The following is a 14501-nucleotide window of genomic DNA, read 5'->3' as shown; positions in this document are numbered from 1 at the left end:
GGGTGTCAGGGCAATCAAAGATCGAGAATATAGTCTGCAAGACTGAGAACATGACCTTGAATTAGGAAAATTCTCAGGATTTTGATACTAGAAGTGTTTATTTGCTTGGAAACAATATTTAAAACGTGAAAGTGAACTCATTTTAAGTTGCTTCTAATGTTATTTTTATTAAAAATGTCTATGAAAAGGAAATGCAAGAAATCAACTCCTGATCAAGAAATCAACCACTTCAGATTCAGTGGTATTTCATATCCGATACAAAATTCTCAAAATCATCATGAAAAAGAGAAAAAAATCGATACCATAACAAATAAAATTAAAATTTTTAATTTACTAATATATCTCAAACTATTATGATATAATATTAAATGAATAATTAGAATAATATTGAGTCATTGTCTTTACTTTGGTGATGCGGGACTCATTGTCTTCACTTTTCTAGTTTGAAGAATTCTTTTTTTTTTTCCAACCATCCACTCTTCTAAGGACACATTTCACCCTCCTACTAATGTGATGTCCACGCACTTGGGCACCTTCTTTGCTTCAGTCGACAGGCTTCACATTTGGATGGCTTAATTGCATTTATATACCCTATTTTTTTTAAAGTTTACGCATAAATACTATCATTTATGCAAACACTAAAAATTCTCTTCGAGAACTCTTTTGTGAACTCGCGTGCTAGTTTAGAACTTTTTAATGCTTAATATTTATTAAATTTACTGTTAAAACTATCACAGTTTCATTTTAAATCTATCTTATTTCAGTTTCAAATAGGTTTTTAACAGGTCTAATAGTAAAATTTTAATAAATATTAAGATTTATAATGTTCTAAAACCAAAGCATATGAGTGTTGCATGAAAATTTTCGGTGAAAAATTCTCATATTTGCATAAATATGCAAATATGAACATCAAGTGCAAAATTTTAAAAACTTTACGGTGTATATAAGTGATGCCGAAAATAATTGAGGGTGTAAAAGTGCAAAGCAGGGGGAAGCGTAGGGTATTTAAGCGCAATTAAGCCCATTTGGGATCTAGGACAGCTGACTACATTAACGGTGGGGGGGCTTCTCTCCTAAATTATTTCATCTTGCCCAATGTCTTCTACAGTCATCTTCTCAACTCTCCTCCTCGCTATTCTCCTCCCTTCTTTAAACCAAACCCTAGCTTCAATCTCCCCTCAAACCCTTCTGAAATCAGCAAAGGAACCGGGATTCTTCGACTGGTTGAAGACCATAAGGAGGAGAATCCATCAGAACCCAGAGCTCTCTTTTGAAGAGTACGAGACCAGCGAGCTAATCCGATCCGAGCTCGACGCTCTCGGGGTTGAGTATTCATGGCCTGTTGCCAAGACTGGAGTCGTTGCCTCAATTGGGTCCGGAGATGGGCCCACTTTTGCTCTTAGAGCGGACATGGATGCTCTCCCTCTTCAGGTAATTTCGTCGAATGGGCTTCTGATGTCGTTTGAATTCCTCTTACTTGAGTTTAATTGCGGTAATTTTGAGTTGTTATCTCTGTAAGCGTAATTAGCTGACGAAGTGGAGAACTGGGCATGGGCGATTTGGGGATTTGAGGCTTTGATCGGATCTTGATCAAGTTCTAATCAAGTCAAAGGGCTGTCTTGAGTGGTTAGGGTTTGGATGTGTTGTCTTAAATTGTATTATTAACTGCAAAATAGTAAAAGATCAGTGGGTGCGAGGTTTTTAAGGCAAGAACCCGCAAGTTAGTTTTGTGCTCCCTGAAGAGATGGAGCCTAGATAGTAGCAGCTGAAATTTAGTTGGATTGGCCGAAAAGCTAAGGGTGTGTTTGGCAGATGCTTAAAACTGGAACCTGACGTGTGTGTGTAATAAAATTAGGCTCGTGTGTTGGATTGAAGGAGGCGCTAAGCTTAACACAGGAAAATGGTTTTCAATGTTAGAATCTCTCGACTCTGATGTTTTGTTGCCTGGTGCAAAATAGAGTTGGTCTCGGGTAGGTCGGATTGGGTGTTGGTCGATCCAAACCAACTGCACACCTACCAAGAAATATCACTTGAGTAAACTCTGAGCAGAAGGCACAATCAGCTTCCCCGCGCTATGAGGAATTCTTATGGTCCTAAACCCATCCAAACATCATTTTGAGCAGGATTGATTGTGGACACCCTCCATACAACAGTGCTTGTGAACGCGGATTGAGTGTGGGGGGGCCACTTCACGTCAACACCACTTCACGTGAACAAGAATTTGAAGAAGGCACCACTGATGGCCCACCCGATTCATTGACACTTATTCTGTTGCTATAAATACCCAGCTAGGGTTTAATTCGGAAGTTGTGCAATTGAGGGGTGCAGTGACATTTTTTTTTGGCGGCTGCAGGCTTGCAAAAGCAGAAGAAAGAAAAGAGCGCAGGAGGTTTGTGTGCGGCTGCAGTTCGTGCAAAGAAGGAACAAAGTCCGTTTGTTTTGTTTTGTTTCTTTGTGTTTGAGCAGACCTTCTCTAGGGTTTTGTGCATCCTTTTGTAGAGAGATATTGTGAGGGATTTGAGAGTGTTTGAGGGCTTAAGTTGTAAGTGATTATAAACCCTAGTTGTAATCTCTCCTTCTAATAATAGATCTTCCCCCTCCTTGCCCCGTGGACGTAGGCAATTTGCCGAATCACGTAAAATTGGTTGTATCGCTTTTGTGTGATTTGTAATAGCTTTTAGGATCCCTCGACAGGTCAGTCCTAGAACTGATGAGAGGAAGAGCCGATATCTCACACTTGTTGAAATATTCGCTTCAGATTCTTGTTTCCTTGGTGAGACGGAAATTCTTATTGCGATCTGACTCTCTTGTTGTGCTGTCGAAGTGCTGTCAAAATTTTCGCTGCGCGTAACAAGTGGTATCAGAACCCAGATTTCAGATCTAGGGTTTTGGAGTTTGGTGGAGAAAGATTTTTTTTTGTGTGAAGCTTGGTTCTTGGAGTTCTAGGCTTCGGTGAAGATAGCATTAGGAGTTACCGTTGGAGATTTTGTTTTTCTCGTGTGGATAGGAGATCTATTTGGAATCCAATCTAAGGTTTAGTTGGGTGGTTCCTAATTTCTATCAAATTTGTTCTTTCTCTACAATTTGGAGTTAGTTTGTAATGGGAGAAGAAGGTGAAAGCAGCAAATCGATGACGAGTACAATACAAGTTGGTTTTCAGAACACTAAGATTAGTGTAGTGAAGTATGACGGTAAAATCAACTTTGGTTTGTGGATGAGCGACGTACAGGATGCGCTCAATGCTCAGAATTTGGAAGAGACCATCATGGTCCACTGTAGGCGTCAAAAAATGCTAATAGATATCCAAACATAGAGAAGATCATCCAAAAGTCACAAGAATGAACCTCATACTGTCTTAGAAAAGAAATCAAGGCAGATATGAACTATCTCGCCAGCGAGACAGTGTTTACTGTCTCGCAGCGAGACAGAGTTTACTGTCTCGCCAGCGAGGCAGCTTTGAAATGGTCAGAAACCACCTTAATAACCACCGCACACGTGTCCATTAACTGCCAAAGGACGTGGAAAACATTGTGGGCGAAAATCACGTGAACAACTGCCAAAATAACGGAGTTTGAAACGTGGGACAGCAGTTACATTAAAAACTGCCAGGAAAGCATAGCAGGTTTGACATTCTTGGTTTCACCTTGGACTGCAGCCTTGTGTGAACCCAGGGGCGTCACAGCCGTCGAGACAGTAAACACTGTCTCGCAGCCTTAACGTGTTTGTTTTGTTGTGTTCTTCAGTTACGTGTCCCAGAGGCTATAAATACCCCCTAGGGTCACTACTGGCGAGGATCAAGCATTTTATCGAGTGATTCAGAGCAGAGAGAGCAGACGAAACAGTTCTTTGTGTGATTCCTTGAGATTCGAGCTTTGACTTGATCTTAAGAAGAACGATCGTCTTACTTTGATAAGATCTTCGTTTCAAATTCTCACTTCGATAAACAAAGGAAGAATCATTAAACCCCTCACAATCTGTGATTTGGTGGTCCACGAGTCAAAGCGCTCCCGGCACAGGCAAAGTCCCACAAAGCAAAAGTCGATAAACGATTTTTGTGTTATTTTCCAAGAGAGTTGTAATTTTCTTAATTTTTTATTGTAATTTTCTGTAAACAATTTAAGTTTTAATGGAATCATCAATGAAAACAACTTTCGACGAAAACATCCACGAGAAGCCACCTAAATATGAAGAGGCGGTATGAGAGAAGATGAATAGGAACGCGTGTGGGGTGATCAGGTCCTGTTTGGAACAGAAACTGAAATATGATGTGATTGGGGTGACGTCTGCAATGAAGATGTGAGAAATTCTCAACAACAAGTATCTCACGAAGAGTGTTGAGAACATGTTGCACTTGCTGTAAAGACTCTTCAGATTTCAGATGTCCAGAGGCACCTCACTAGCGGCGCATGTGAACAACTATACTAAGTTATTGTCGGACTTAGCAAATGTTGATGAGAAGATATCGGATGAGTACAAGACGATTATTTTGTTGGGCTCCTTACCGGATGAGGAGTATGATACCTTCGTACTCACTTTGTTGAACGGGAGATCTTCTATCAGCTATAGTGAAGTGACTAACGCATTGACTAATTACGATTTGAGGAGGAAGGATAATGAGACTTCCCGTGCTAGCACTTCAGGCGAGGCCTTGTCGACGAGAGGTAGAAGCCCATATCCGAAATGTGGTAATAGAGAGGTCAAAGTCAAGAAGCCGTCACCAATTAACAAAGAACCAATGTGCATTCTGCAAGGAGCAGGGACATTGGAAGAGAGACTGTCCGAAGCTCAAGGAGAAAAAGAATGGCAAGAAAAATGGACCGAAGGCCAATGAGGTGAATATTGTGAAAGACGATGATTCCGATGATTCGTGTTTTTCTCTACTGATTACTCCGGAGGTGAACCATGTGGATGCATCAGATTGGATGCTTGATTCCGGCGCTATCTATCATGTGACCCCTAGGCGAGATTGGTTTGCATCTTTTGAGAAGCTCAATGGGGGAGTTGTTATGGGAAATGATCAATCCTGTGGTATTTGTGGGATAGGTACTGTGCGGATCCGGATGCACGATAGAGTAGTCCGTGAATTGAAGGAGGTGAGATTTGTTCATCAACTGAAGAAAAATCTTATCTCAGTTGGAGCTTTGGAGGCGAAGGGATTCAAGGTGACTTTTGAAAACGCTGTAGCGAAGGTTACTAAGGGATCATTGGTGGTGATGAAGGGAGTCCGCAATCAGAATTTGTATTATCTGAAGGGAAGCACCGAGATTGGCCAGGTTGCTTCGGCTATTTCAGAAGCGGACATGAGCAGACTTTGACACTATAGGTTGGGGCACACAGGTAAAAAGTCACTGCAGGCATTGTGCAAGCAGAGGCTATTGAAGGGAGCTAATAGTGGGAAGATTGAGTTCTGTGAGCACTGTGTTCTTGGTAAGAAGACGAAGGTGAAGTTCGGGACTGCCATTCATCAGACGAGGGGCATCCTGGACTACGTGCACACAGACGTTTAGGGTCCCACCAAGACTGTATCACTTGGTGGTCGATATTGGTTCGTCACGTTCGTTGATGACTATTCTAGGCGTTGTTGGGTGTACACCATGACGAAGAAGAGTGAAGTCCTAGATTTATTTATGGAGTGGAAAAAGAGATTAGAACTGCAGACTAGGAGAAAGATCAAGATGTTGCGATCCGACAACGGTGGTGAGTATACTTCTGACCCCTTTCAGCAGCTATGTCGAGACGAGGGCATAGAGAGACACTTCACAGTTAGTCATACACCACAGCAAAATGAGGTGACAGAGAGATTGAATCGGTCTTTACTGGAGAAGATCCGATGCTTATTGTCGCAGAGTGGTTTGGAGAAGATCTTTTGGACTGAGGCACTTACATATGCGAGCCACCTCATTAATAGGCTGCCTTCATCTGCGATTGAGAGGAAGACCTCAATGGAGAAGTGGTCGGGAGAGCCAGCACATGACTATGACCAGCTCAAGGTATTCGGGTGCCCTGCATTTTATCATGTAAGAACTGATAAGTTGGAACCTCGAGCTAGGAAGATCATATTTGTAGGATTCAAGCGTGGTGTCAAGGGATACAAGCTTTGGGATCCAGTTGATAAGAAGATTGTGCTGAGTAGGGACGTCACGTTTGATGAGGCTTCTATCTTGAAGCTTCCCAGCTCTCATCAGGTGGAGAGCGACCCGACAAAGGAGATATCGCAGGTGGTGGAGATCGATGCAGCTTCACATTGTCCAGATGGTACAGTATCCATTAGAGTGCCGACTGAGGTGACGTCAGGCGAGCACGACGATGACACGGGAGATACGAGTACTGATGTGCAGGATCAGGGACCGACGGTTCAGGTTCAGGATTCGATTGCGGTTCGGAGACAGAGGAGAAACATACAGATGCCAGCACGGTATGCCGACACAGTTGTGTATGCACTTCCGGTGGAGAGTATCGATGAGTTGATGCCTACTACATTCAGAGAGGCCGAGCAGAGTTCGGAGGCTGATTCGTGGCAGGTGACTATGTAGGAGGAGATGGAATCTCTTCATAAGAACGATACATGGGAGCTTGTTGAGCTTCCAAAAGGGCGGAAGGAAATTGGTTGCAAGTGGGTATACACGAAGAAGGAGGGCATTGAGGGCACTCCATTGAGGTTCAAAACTAGGTAGGTTGCGAAGGGCTATGCACAGGAGGAAGGTATTGACTATAATGAGGTCTTCTCTCCGGTGGTGAAGCACTCTTCGATTCGGATTTTGCTAGCTTTGGTGGCACAGTATGATTTGGAGTTAGATCAGTTGGATGTGAAGACGGCATTTCTTTATAGTGATCTTGATGAAGAAATATATATGACTCAGCCATTGGGATTCCGAGCTGCAAGGAAAGATAAGTTGGTTTGCAGGTTGAAGAAATCGCTATACGGTTTGAAGCAGTCTCCTCGACAGTGGTATAAGCGATTTGATGGTTTTATGATTGGTCATTCGTACACTCGGAGTCAGTTTGATCCTTGCGTATATTTTCGCAAGTTGAAAGGAGGTGCGTACATTTATTTATTGTTCTATGTCGATGACATGTTGGTTGCCTCTACTTCCAGGTCGGCTATAGATGAGTTAAAAGTTCAGGTTTCAAATGAGTTTGAGATGAAGGACTTAGGTGAGGCTAAACGCATTTTGGGAATGGAGATTGGCAGAGACAAGAAGAAAGGCAGAATTTGTTTGACACAGGTGGCTTATTTGAAGAAGGTTCTACAGCGATTCCATATTAGTATGGATACGAAGCCAGTTGATGTACCTTTGGGAGCCCATTTGAAGCTTTCAGCTGGTGTTTCACCAAAGTCAGTTGAAGATCGTGAGTTGATGTCGAAGACTCCATATGCGAGCGCGGTTGGGAGCTTGATGTATGCGATGGTATGTACAAGATCAGATTTGTCACAAGCAGTAAGCATGGTATCGAGATACATGCAAGATCCAGGAGTGGGTCATTGGGACGCTGTGAAATGGATTTTGAGGTACATTCGAGGTATGCTCAATGTTGGTTTAGTTTATGAGCGGGACACTACAGGTGGGCAGTTATGTATTGGTTACGTTGATTCGGATTATGCCGGGGATTTGGATAAACGCCGGTCTACTACGGGGTATGTGTTTACTTTGACCTCGGATTATGCCGGGGATTTGGATAAACGCCGGTCTACTACGGGGTATGTGTTTACTTTGACCCGTGCGTCGGTGTGTTGGAGAAGCACCTTACAGTCTACGATGGCTTTGTCTACGACGGAGGCAGAGTATATGATAGTTACGGAGGCTGTGAAGGAGGCTATTTGGCTTCGAGGACTTTTGGAGGAACTTGGTATATCGCAGATGTCCGTCACTATTTATTGTGATAGCATGAGTGCTATCTATTTGGCGAAGAATCAGGTTTTTCATGCGAGGACGAAGCACATTGACGTTCGTTATCACTTCGTTCGGGATGTTCTTGAAGATGGTGATGTGGAACTTGTGAAGGTTCACACGAAGGATAATCCGACGGATATGCTCACTAAGGTGGTTCCGAGCAACAAGTTTGATCATTGTCGAAACTTGTTGCACATTCTTGATTGTTGAGGCCGTTGATGGCCATTTGGGTGAACTACGTTCAGCTTGATTCCTTGGGCAAGAGGATACGTAGGTAGTCTTTCAGATGCAGCCGGTTTGGATTATTTGATGGGAGGTGAGATTGTTTGGACTCTCGTTCGGGTTCTCGACTTGTTATGGATTGAGTTCGTACTGGACACAATAAGTGGGACATTTGGTTGCTTTGGTGTCGGCTCAGTTTTAGAAAAACTTCGCCGATGTGGAGAATTGTGAACGCGGATTGAGTGTGGGGGGGCCACTTCACGTGAACACCACTTCACGTGAACAAGAATTTGAAGAAGGCACCGCTGCGTGATGGCCCACTCGATTCATTGACACTTATTCTGTTGCTATAAATACCCAGCTAGGGTTTAATTTGGAAGTTGTGCAATTGAGGGGTGCAGTGACTTTTTTTTTGGCGGCTGCAGGCTTGCAAAAGCAGAAGAAAGAAAAGAGCGCAACAGTGCTGTAGCTACTTATGCCCTCTAAACTTTTTCATCAGCCCTTACACCCTGTGAAACTTAGACAAGGTTACTTTTGCCTTCAATTAGAGGGAAATTTAGACTTTTTTGCAGTTGAATCGTGAGCAAAAAATAATTTATCATCACATGCTCACATGACATCTCATTGTGACTTAGGAAATAATATCGTTCGAGGTGCAGGAGATTTATGTTCTACTAGACTGCTATAGGGGGTTAAGCGGGAGATTACATAATGACAATTAAACTATCAACAGATTTATATTTCTTTTACAAGATTTCTAGCATTTCTGCCTTAGTAAGTAGTCTAAACAAAAGACATCATACCATCAAAACCTGGGCTTTAAGTCACATAAATTCCTCTATAAAGAAATCTAGGTTTAAGTTAACCTGGCCAACATTTTCATTGAAAACACAAAATACCTAACAGACTTAATAATCCCATGCCTACTGAACAAGTGTAAGCAGTTTCCCAAAATTTTCTATGAGAAACACACTGTTTGAAATTGACCAAAGCCAACTTGCATATTTTTCAAAGAACCAGGATAATTCCAAAATATCTATATGTTGGTTACAAAACATGTCATTAAGAAATCTACTGAAAGGAGTGAATGTGAAATACCAGACTTTTCAAAACTATAGTCCAATTATGAATGCAGCGTATGATCAAATCATTGAATCTAGGCAAATTAAGACTATTGAGAATTAACCATAACCTTAGGTTTTAGACGCAATGTAATAAATAGGAAATTTGATATTCTAAACTGGAGGTAAAATCCTAAAATAAAAGCATTGGCCTGAAGATGGATCCTATTTTACCTACAAGTTTTTACAACAGTTGAAATTGTAAACAACTGTTTGGATCCCTCTACAAATATAGGTAGTCTATCTCAGGGAATGAACAAGAAAATCAGCTTTTCTCCTATTTGCATTATGTTTAACCAGTTTTAACCCAAAAAGGTTACTATTAGCATGAATCAAACACCATTTTTTATTGTTGTATTTTGAATAAATAAGAGAACTAAGTTGGCAATTATTTAATATCTTTGAATGTTGTTAATTGGGAAGGAACTCGTAGATTGGGACTACAAAAGCAAGCAAAGTGGAAAAATGCATGCATGTGGTCATGATGCTCATGTGACGATGCTACTTGGTGCAGCCAAATTGCTTCAAGAACGAAAGAACAATTTGAAGGTAAACCTCTAACATTGCGTCTTCAATTAGCTTTTGCTATGTACTATGCCGTATTGTTCCGTTTTAGATTACTTGGATTTATCCCCTTATAGGGAACCGTTAAGCTTGTTTTTCAACCGGCAGAGGAGGGTTATGCTGGTGCTTATCATGTGCTACAAGAAGGTATTCTGGACGATGTTGAGGGCATTTTCGGATTGCATGTTCACCCTTGGCTTCCCACTGGCACCATTTCCTCTAGATCTGGTCCTTTTTTTGCAGCATCTGGGCGCTTTTTAGCAACAATTAAAGGAGTAGGTGGGCATGCAGCATACCCGCTCCTATTCATAGATCCAGTTGTTGCTTCTTCTTTTGCTATTTTAAGCCTTCAGCAGCTTGTATCCCGGGAAACAGATCCTCATGAAAGCTACGTGAGTTAGTTCTCTTGCATCTACAAATTACAACATCACATTGTTATTACTAAAGTAGTTAGTATATTGTAGTAGTTTGTTTACTCTCATATTTGACTGTGTAATTGTATCCTACTTTACCTGATTACCTCGCTTTGGGATCAAGTCGCCTTTTAAAAAGAACAATAATATTAGGTTTAATATTGTATATTATTGATATAAAAATATTTTGTTAAAAAGAATACTTAAATTGATTTAAATAACTTGATTTTTCAAATATATAAGAATTTTCTATTGGAAGTTATTCCCTTATAATGATGACCTCTAAATCGATAAAATGGATGTTTGATTTAAATCTTTGATTAGAATTAGTCTCAAAATAAGTAGAAGCTAGCTTAGAAAATGTAATAGGGGCCAAAAGATAACATCAACATGTGTAATAACATATATTTAAGGAATTAAATGTGCAAATGAATAGTTTACAAGCCAACAAATATAATATGTAATTGTTCATATGGCGTTTACTATTAATCAATCTCCCTGATCAATTTTTAACGGTATAACTAACCAACTTATTTTATAATTATTCAATCAAATTCCACCCTTATTTAAATCATCTTGTATGTGTGACTGGAGTCATCATATTGTGTCCTCATCCATGTATAAGTTTTTCATCACTTCTGATATACCACAAATAACGCTTTCGCCCCTTACGACTAACACCTTATTTTCCTCCATTGGCAGGTTGTGTCAGTTGGATTTATTAAGGCTGGAGAAGCTCACAATGTTATTGAAGATACTGTGACATTTGGAGGCACTTTTAGGAGCATGACTACTGAAGGGTTATCTTACCTTATGAGACGGATCAAAGAGGTGGTGTAGTCTGCATACGTTTTAAATCCATCATGCCTGTTTAATCTTTCACTCTTCATGTGAACTTCTTATCCTTGCTTAGTTTGTACAATTGATCAAATAATAGAATCGTCTGAAATCATTCTGAATTATAAAAAAATAGAGCTCCGTATTATTTTGATCTTGCTGCGGGTGCAAATGGTGCCACCCTAGTATAGGAGCTGAACACTATTTTGATCTTGCTGCGGGTGCAAATGGTGCCACCCTAGTATAGGAGCTGAACACTTGAGCTTAATCCTTCCCAACATAGGAAGTGCCAATAGACTTTTTCTGTTTATTCCATGTACATGGTGATTAGTGACAAATTAAAAAGATTATTTTTGTGCAGAACCTGCTGTTGAGTTTTGTCGCTATCATACATGTTGACAATTTACTTCATTTCATAAATTCTACAATCTCTTTGTTAAATATATAAAATTAGATTTGAAACATCTCCTACCCAATATATAAAATTAGATCTGAAACATCTTCTACCCAATATATAAAATTAGATTTGAAACATCTCCTACCCTTTATTCCCTATAAAGATATGAGCCAACTAAAATTTTCAACGGTGAATACTGACAAGGGCGGTGTTGTAGAACATTGACAAAGGAATAGAATAAGGTTTGAGTCAATGTTGAAAATATGTGTAAAATGTGTTAATTTTTTAAAAACCTTTTAATGAAATTTCAATGGAAAGCATGTCGTCTAGCCTATATTACCCTTTCTCCATCATGTTAATATAAAGATCATATATTAATTTCCTAGTTTTCCATCTGGTGATGATCTAGCATAATGTGGCTTAAGGAAAAAAGTACTCAGTGAGCTGGAAATGTCATTTTCTAGTCGTATAACTATCCTAATCCTTGTATTACTCTCACCCAAGCACAACCTTATAATTACAAATATAGTCTGCTGACAGGTCTTGATATTGTATGAAGTCATGCCCATATATCTCTACCTAATAACCCATTTGATAGTTTTCTGAAAAATTTCTCGCTACAGATCATAGAGGCACAGTCCACTGTGCACCGATGCACTGCCACGGTAGACTTCATGGAGAAGGACCGGAAACCCTATCCTGCAACCATCAATGATGAGAATATGTACAACCACGCAAAAATAGTCGGTGAGACCCTCTTAGGGCAAGAAAATGTTGAGCTGAGCCCAATGGTAATGGCAGCGGAAGACTTCAGTTTCTATGGAAGTAAGATGCAAAGTGCTTTTTTCTCCATTGGTAGCAGAAATGAATCTCATAGGGGTGTTTACCCTTTGCATTCTCCTTATTTCTCTCTGGATGAGGGGGTGCTCCCTATTGGAGCGGCGTTTCACGCTTCAGTTGCGATTTCTTATTTAGATCGTGCTTCTTCACAGGTGTAAATGTTAATAAATGAAAATAGTTTGGATATTGGTTTGGCCACTGTAAAACTCTTTTGGATTATAGTTGTGATAGCTGTATAACAAGCATTTGTTTTGGTACGTGTCACAGGTCTCTTTTAAGAGTTCCTCTTCTGTTTGGAGTTGATGATGCTCTGTAATTTGATGGTCCTGCAGCCTGTTGTTTTGGTTGGACCATGTTGGTTATGGTGATAAGTTTTAAACCATATGCTTATTTATGAGTATCAAATAGGCAGGGAATGCATGCGCTTTCTGATGAATCGAAGGTAAAATATCAAATAAGCAGGGAAGGCGCATGTTTACTACTGAATTGGAGGTGAAGGAAAAGATACAGATCCCATCTCTTATGTCCCAAAATCAGTACATTTTTCATGCAGGAAACGTTCTGAGCCTTTCAATTTGTTGAATTAAGGTTCTACCGTTACGAGGAAAAAGTAGATGGAGAATTGAAATTTTAAGCCCTTTGCAGATGAATTTTTGCACGTTAAGTGTTAAGGTAGGATTTGGATTCAGATTACACAGTAGAGTTTCTACACACACACACACACGAGGAATCGATATTCCAATATATGATTGTTTATCTCATTGTTATTAGATTTCAACCGCTAGCAGACTAATATGTAATGTCATTTATAGTTTACTAGTTGAAAGAACAGTTTTTTTCATTCATTTGAAAAATTTCTCGCAAAATTGAAATTCATTTCCTTAACAATCATGTATTAGCAATAAACACATGATACATGTGATTTGATCATCTGTCACATTTACAACAAGGGCATGTTTGGTTGGCCTCTTTTTAGCTCGGATGTTGCCGTAGATGTCAGGCTACGGTAACTTTCAAGCATAATGTTGTTTGTTTGGTTAAATTGGAGGGTAATGTGGCATTAAAAAATCCCACTTGAGTTGGTTGCCTCTATGCAAGCTGCATACTTGGTTGCCTCTATGCAAGCTGCGGGTCTATGTGGTCTATGTGGACGATGATTTTCCTAGATGCAGTTTTCAATGGTTTGATAAAAAAAAAAAAGCCAAACAGCCCCTGGACTTACGTACACAACCTCTTGTTTAACTATAGTCACACGTGTGAGTCTCAGACTATGACAACGTCAAAAATACTGTTACATAAATTTGAGAGTCTGATACTGACAAAAATACACCTAATACAGTAAATGTAGTGATGTCTTTTTAAGGAATGTGGACGGCCTGAAGCTGCTATACCAATTACCATCCGATGACTCTAGATCAAAATTGCAAAATTCGGAAGTTGGAGGGTTTGAATGGCGAAAATCAATTACAAAATTCTGAATAATTTTCTCAAATTGGGGGCTGTTTGGTTCATTTCCCATGTATTGGGAAATACAATTATATGTAAAAAAAAATCTAAGTTTTGGATTTTCCAATTTTTTTAAAGAAATATATTGTTTGAGTTTGTTTATTGCCTATATATATACCTGTGTTTTTCACGAAAAATTTTCATTTACATCATATTTCTGAATCCTAGCAGCCACCCCTCCTCTCAAAAAACCTAGAGCATATGTCGGTAAATTTTGAAAGAGCTTTGTGAAACAAATACCGAGAAGATGGTGAGATCGTCGGCGTTTGGCGATGGAGAACCTGTTTGCTTGCACCCTTGGATTTTTTAGCAGCGTGTTGAGGCAAGATCATCTTCCTCCAACCCTATCCCCTGTAGAAATTCATATTTGTAATATGTATAATTGGTTAATCTAATGTGTAGTGCTTATTTTGATGATTTTTAAATCCTAGTTTTGATGTTAAATCTTAAAAAAAATGAAGAGATCAGAAGAATTTATCTTTAATTGATAAAAGTAAATGATCATGATCATTAGTTTTTCAGATTTATTGTTAATTCTTGTTTTACATGGCCTAAACCTTGATTGTCGATGTATGAAAACTTGAGGCTTGAACATGAAACAATATGATGATATGAGTTTATGGATTAAAAACCCTAGTTTAATGTGTAGATTTGTGAATAAAATCACCAAATGAAGAAAATATATTAAGTTGATGTTTAGATCCATGTT

General features: G+C 39.7%; 1 protein-coding gene across 1 annotated transcript; it reads left to right on the top strand.

Annotated features, from left to right (window-relative positions):
• LOC109836801 (IAA-amino acid hydrolase ILR1-like 7) lies at positions 1041-12587 on the top strand. Its single transcript, XM_020404816.1, has 5 exons — positions 1041-1431; positions 9659-9784; positions 9877-10191; positions 10915-11043; positions 12070-12587. The coding sequence occupies exons 1-5, from the start codon at positions 1096-1098 to the stop codon at positions 12442-12444; spliced, it is 1281 nt and encodes a 426-aa protein (XP_020260405.1). The 5' UTR covers positions 1041-1095; the 3' UTR covers positions 12445-12587.

This window comes from Asparagus officinalis, chromosome 4 (assembly GCF_001876935.1).
Source record: "Asparagus officinalis chromosome 4, Aspof.V1, whole genome shotgun sequence".
NCBI classification, from domain to species: domain Eukaryota; kingdom Viridiplantae; phylum Streptophyta; class Magnoliopsida; order Asparagales; family Asparagaceae; genus Asparagus; species Asparagus officinalis.
Note: the sequence above shows the minus strand (reverse complement) of the source record. Positions and strands in the feature narration are given on the sequence as shown.

Coding starts and splice junctions, on each gene's coding strand:
- LOC109836801 (XM_020404816.1), top strand. CDS start 1,096: ATGTCTTCTACAGTCATCTTCTCAACTCTCCTCCTCGCTATTCTCCTC. Junction 1,432..9,658: donor TGGATGCTCTCCCTCTTCAG/GTAATTTCGTCG, acceptor TTAATTGGGAAG/GAACTCGTAGATTGGGACTA. Junction 11,044..12,069: donor TTATGAGACGGATCAAAGAG/GTGGTGTAGTCT, acceptor TTCTCGCTACAG/ATCATAGAGGCACAGTCCAC.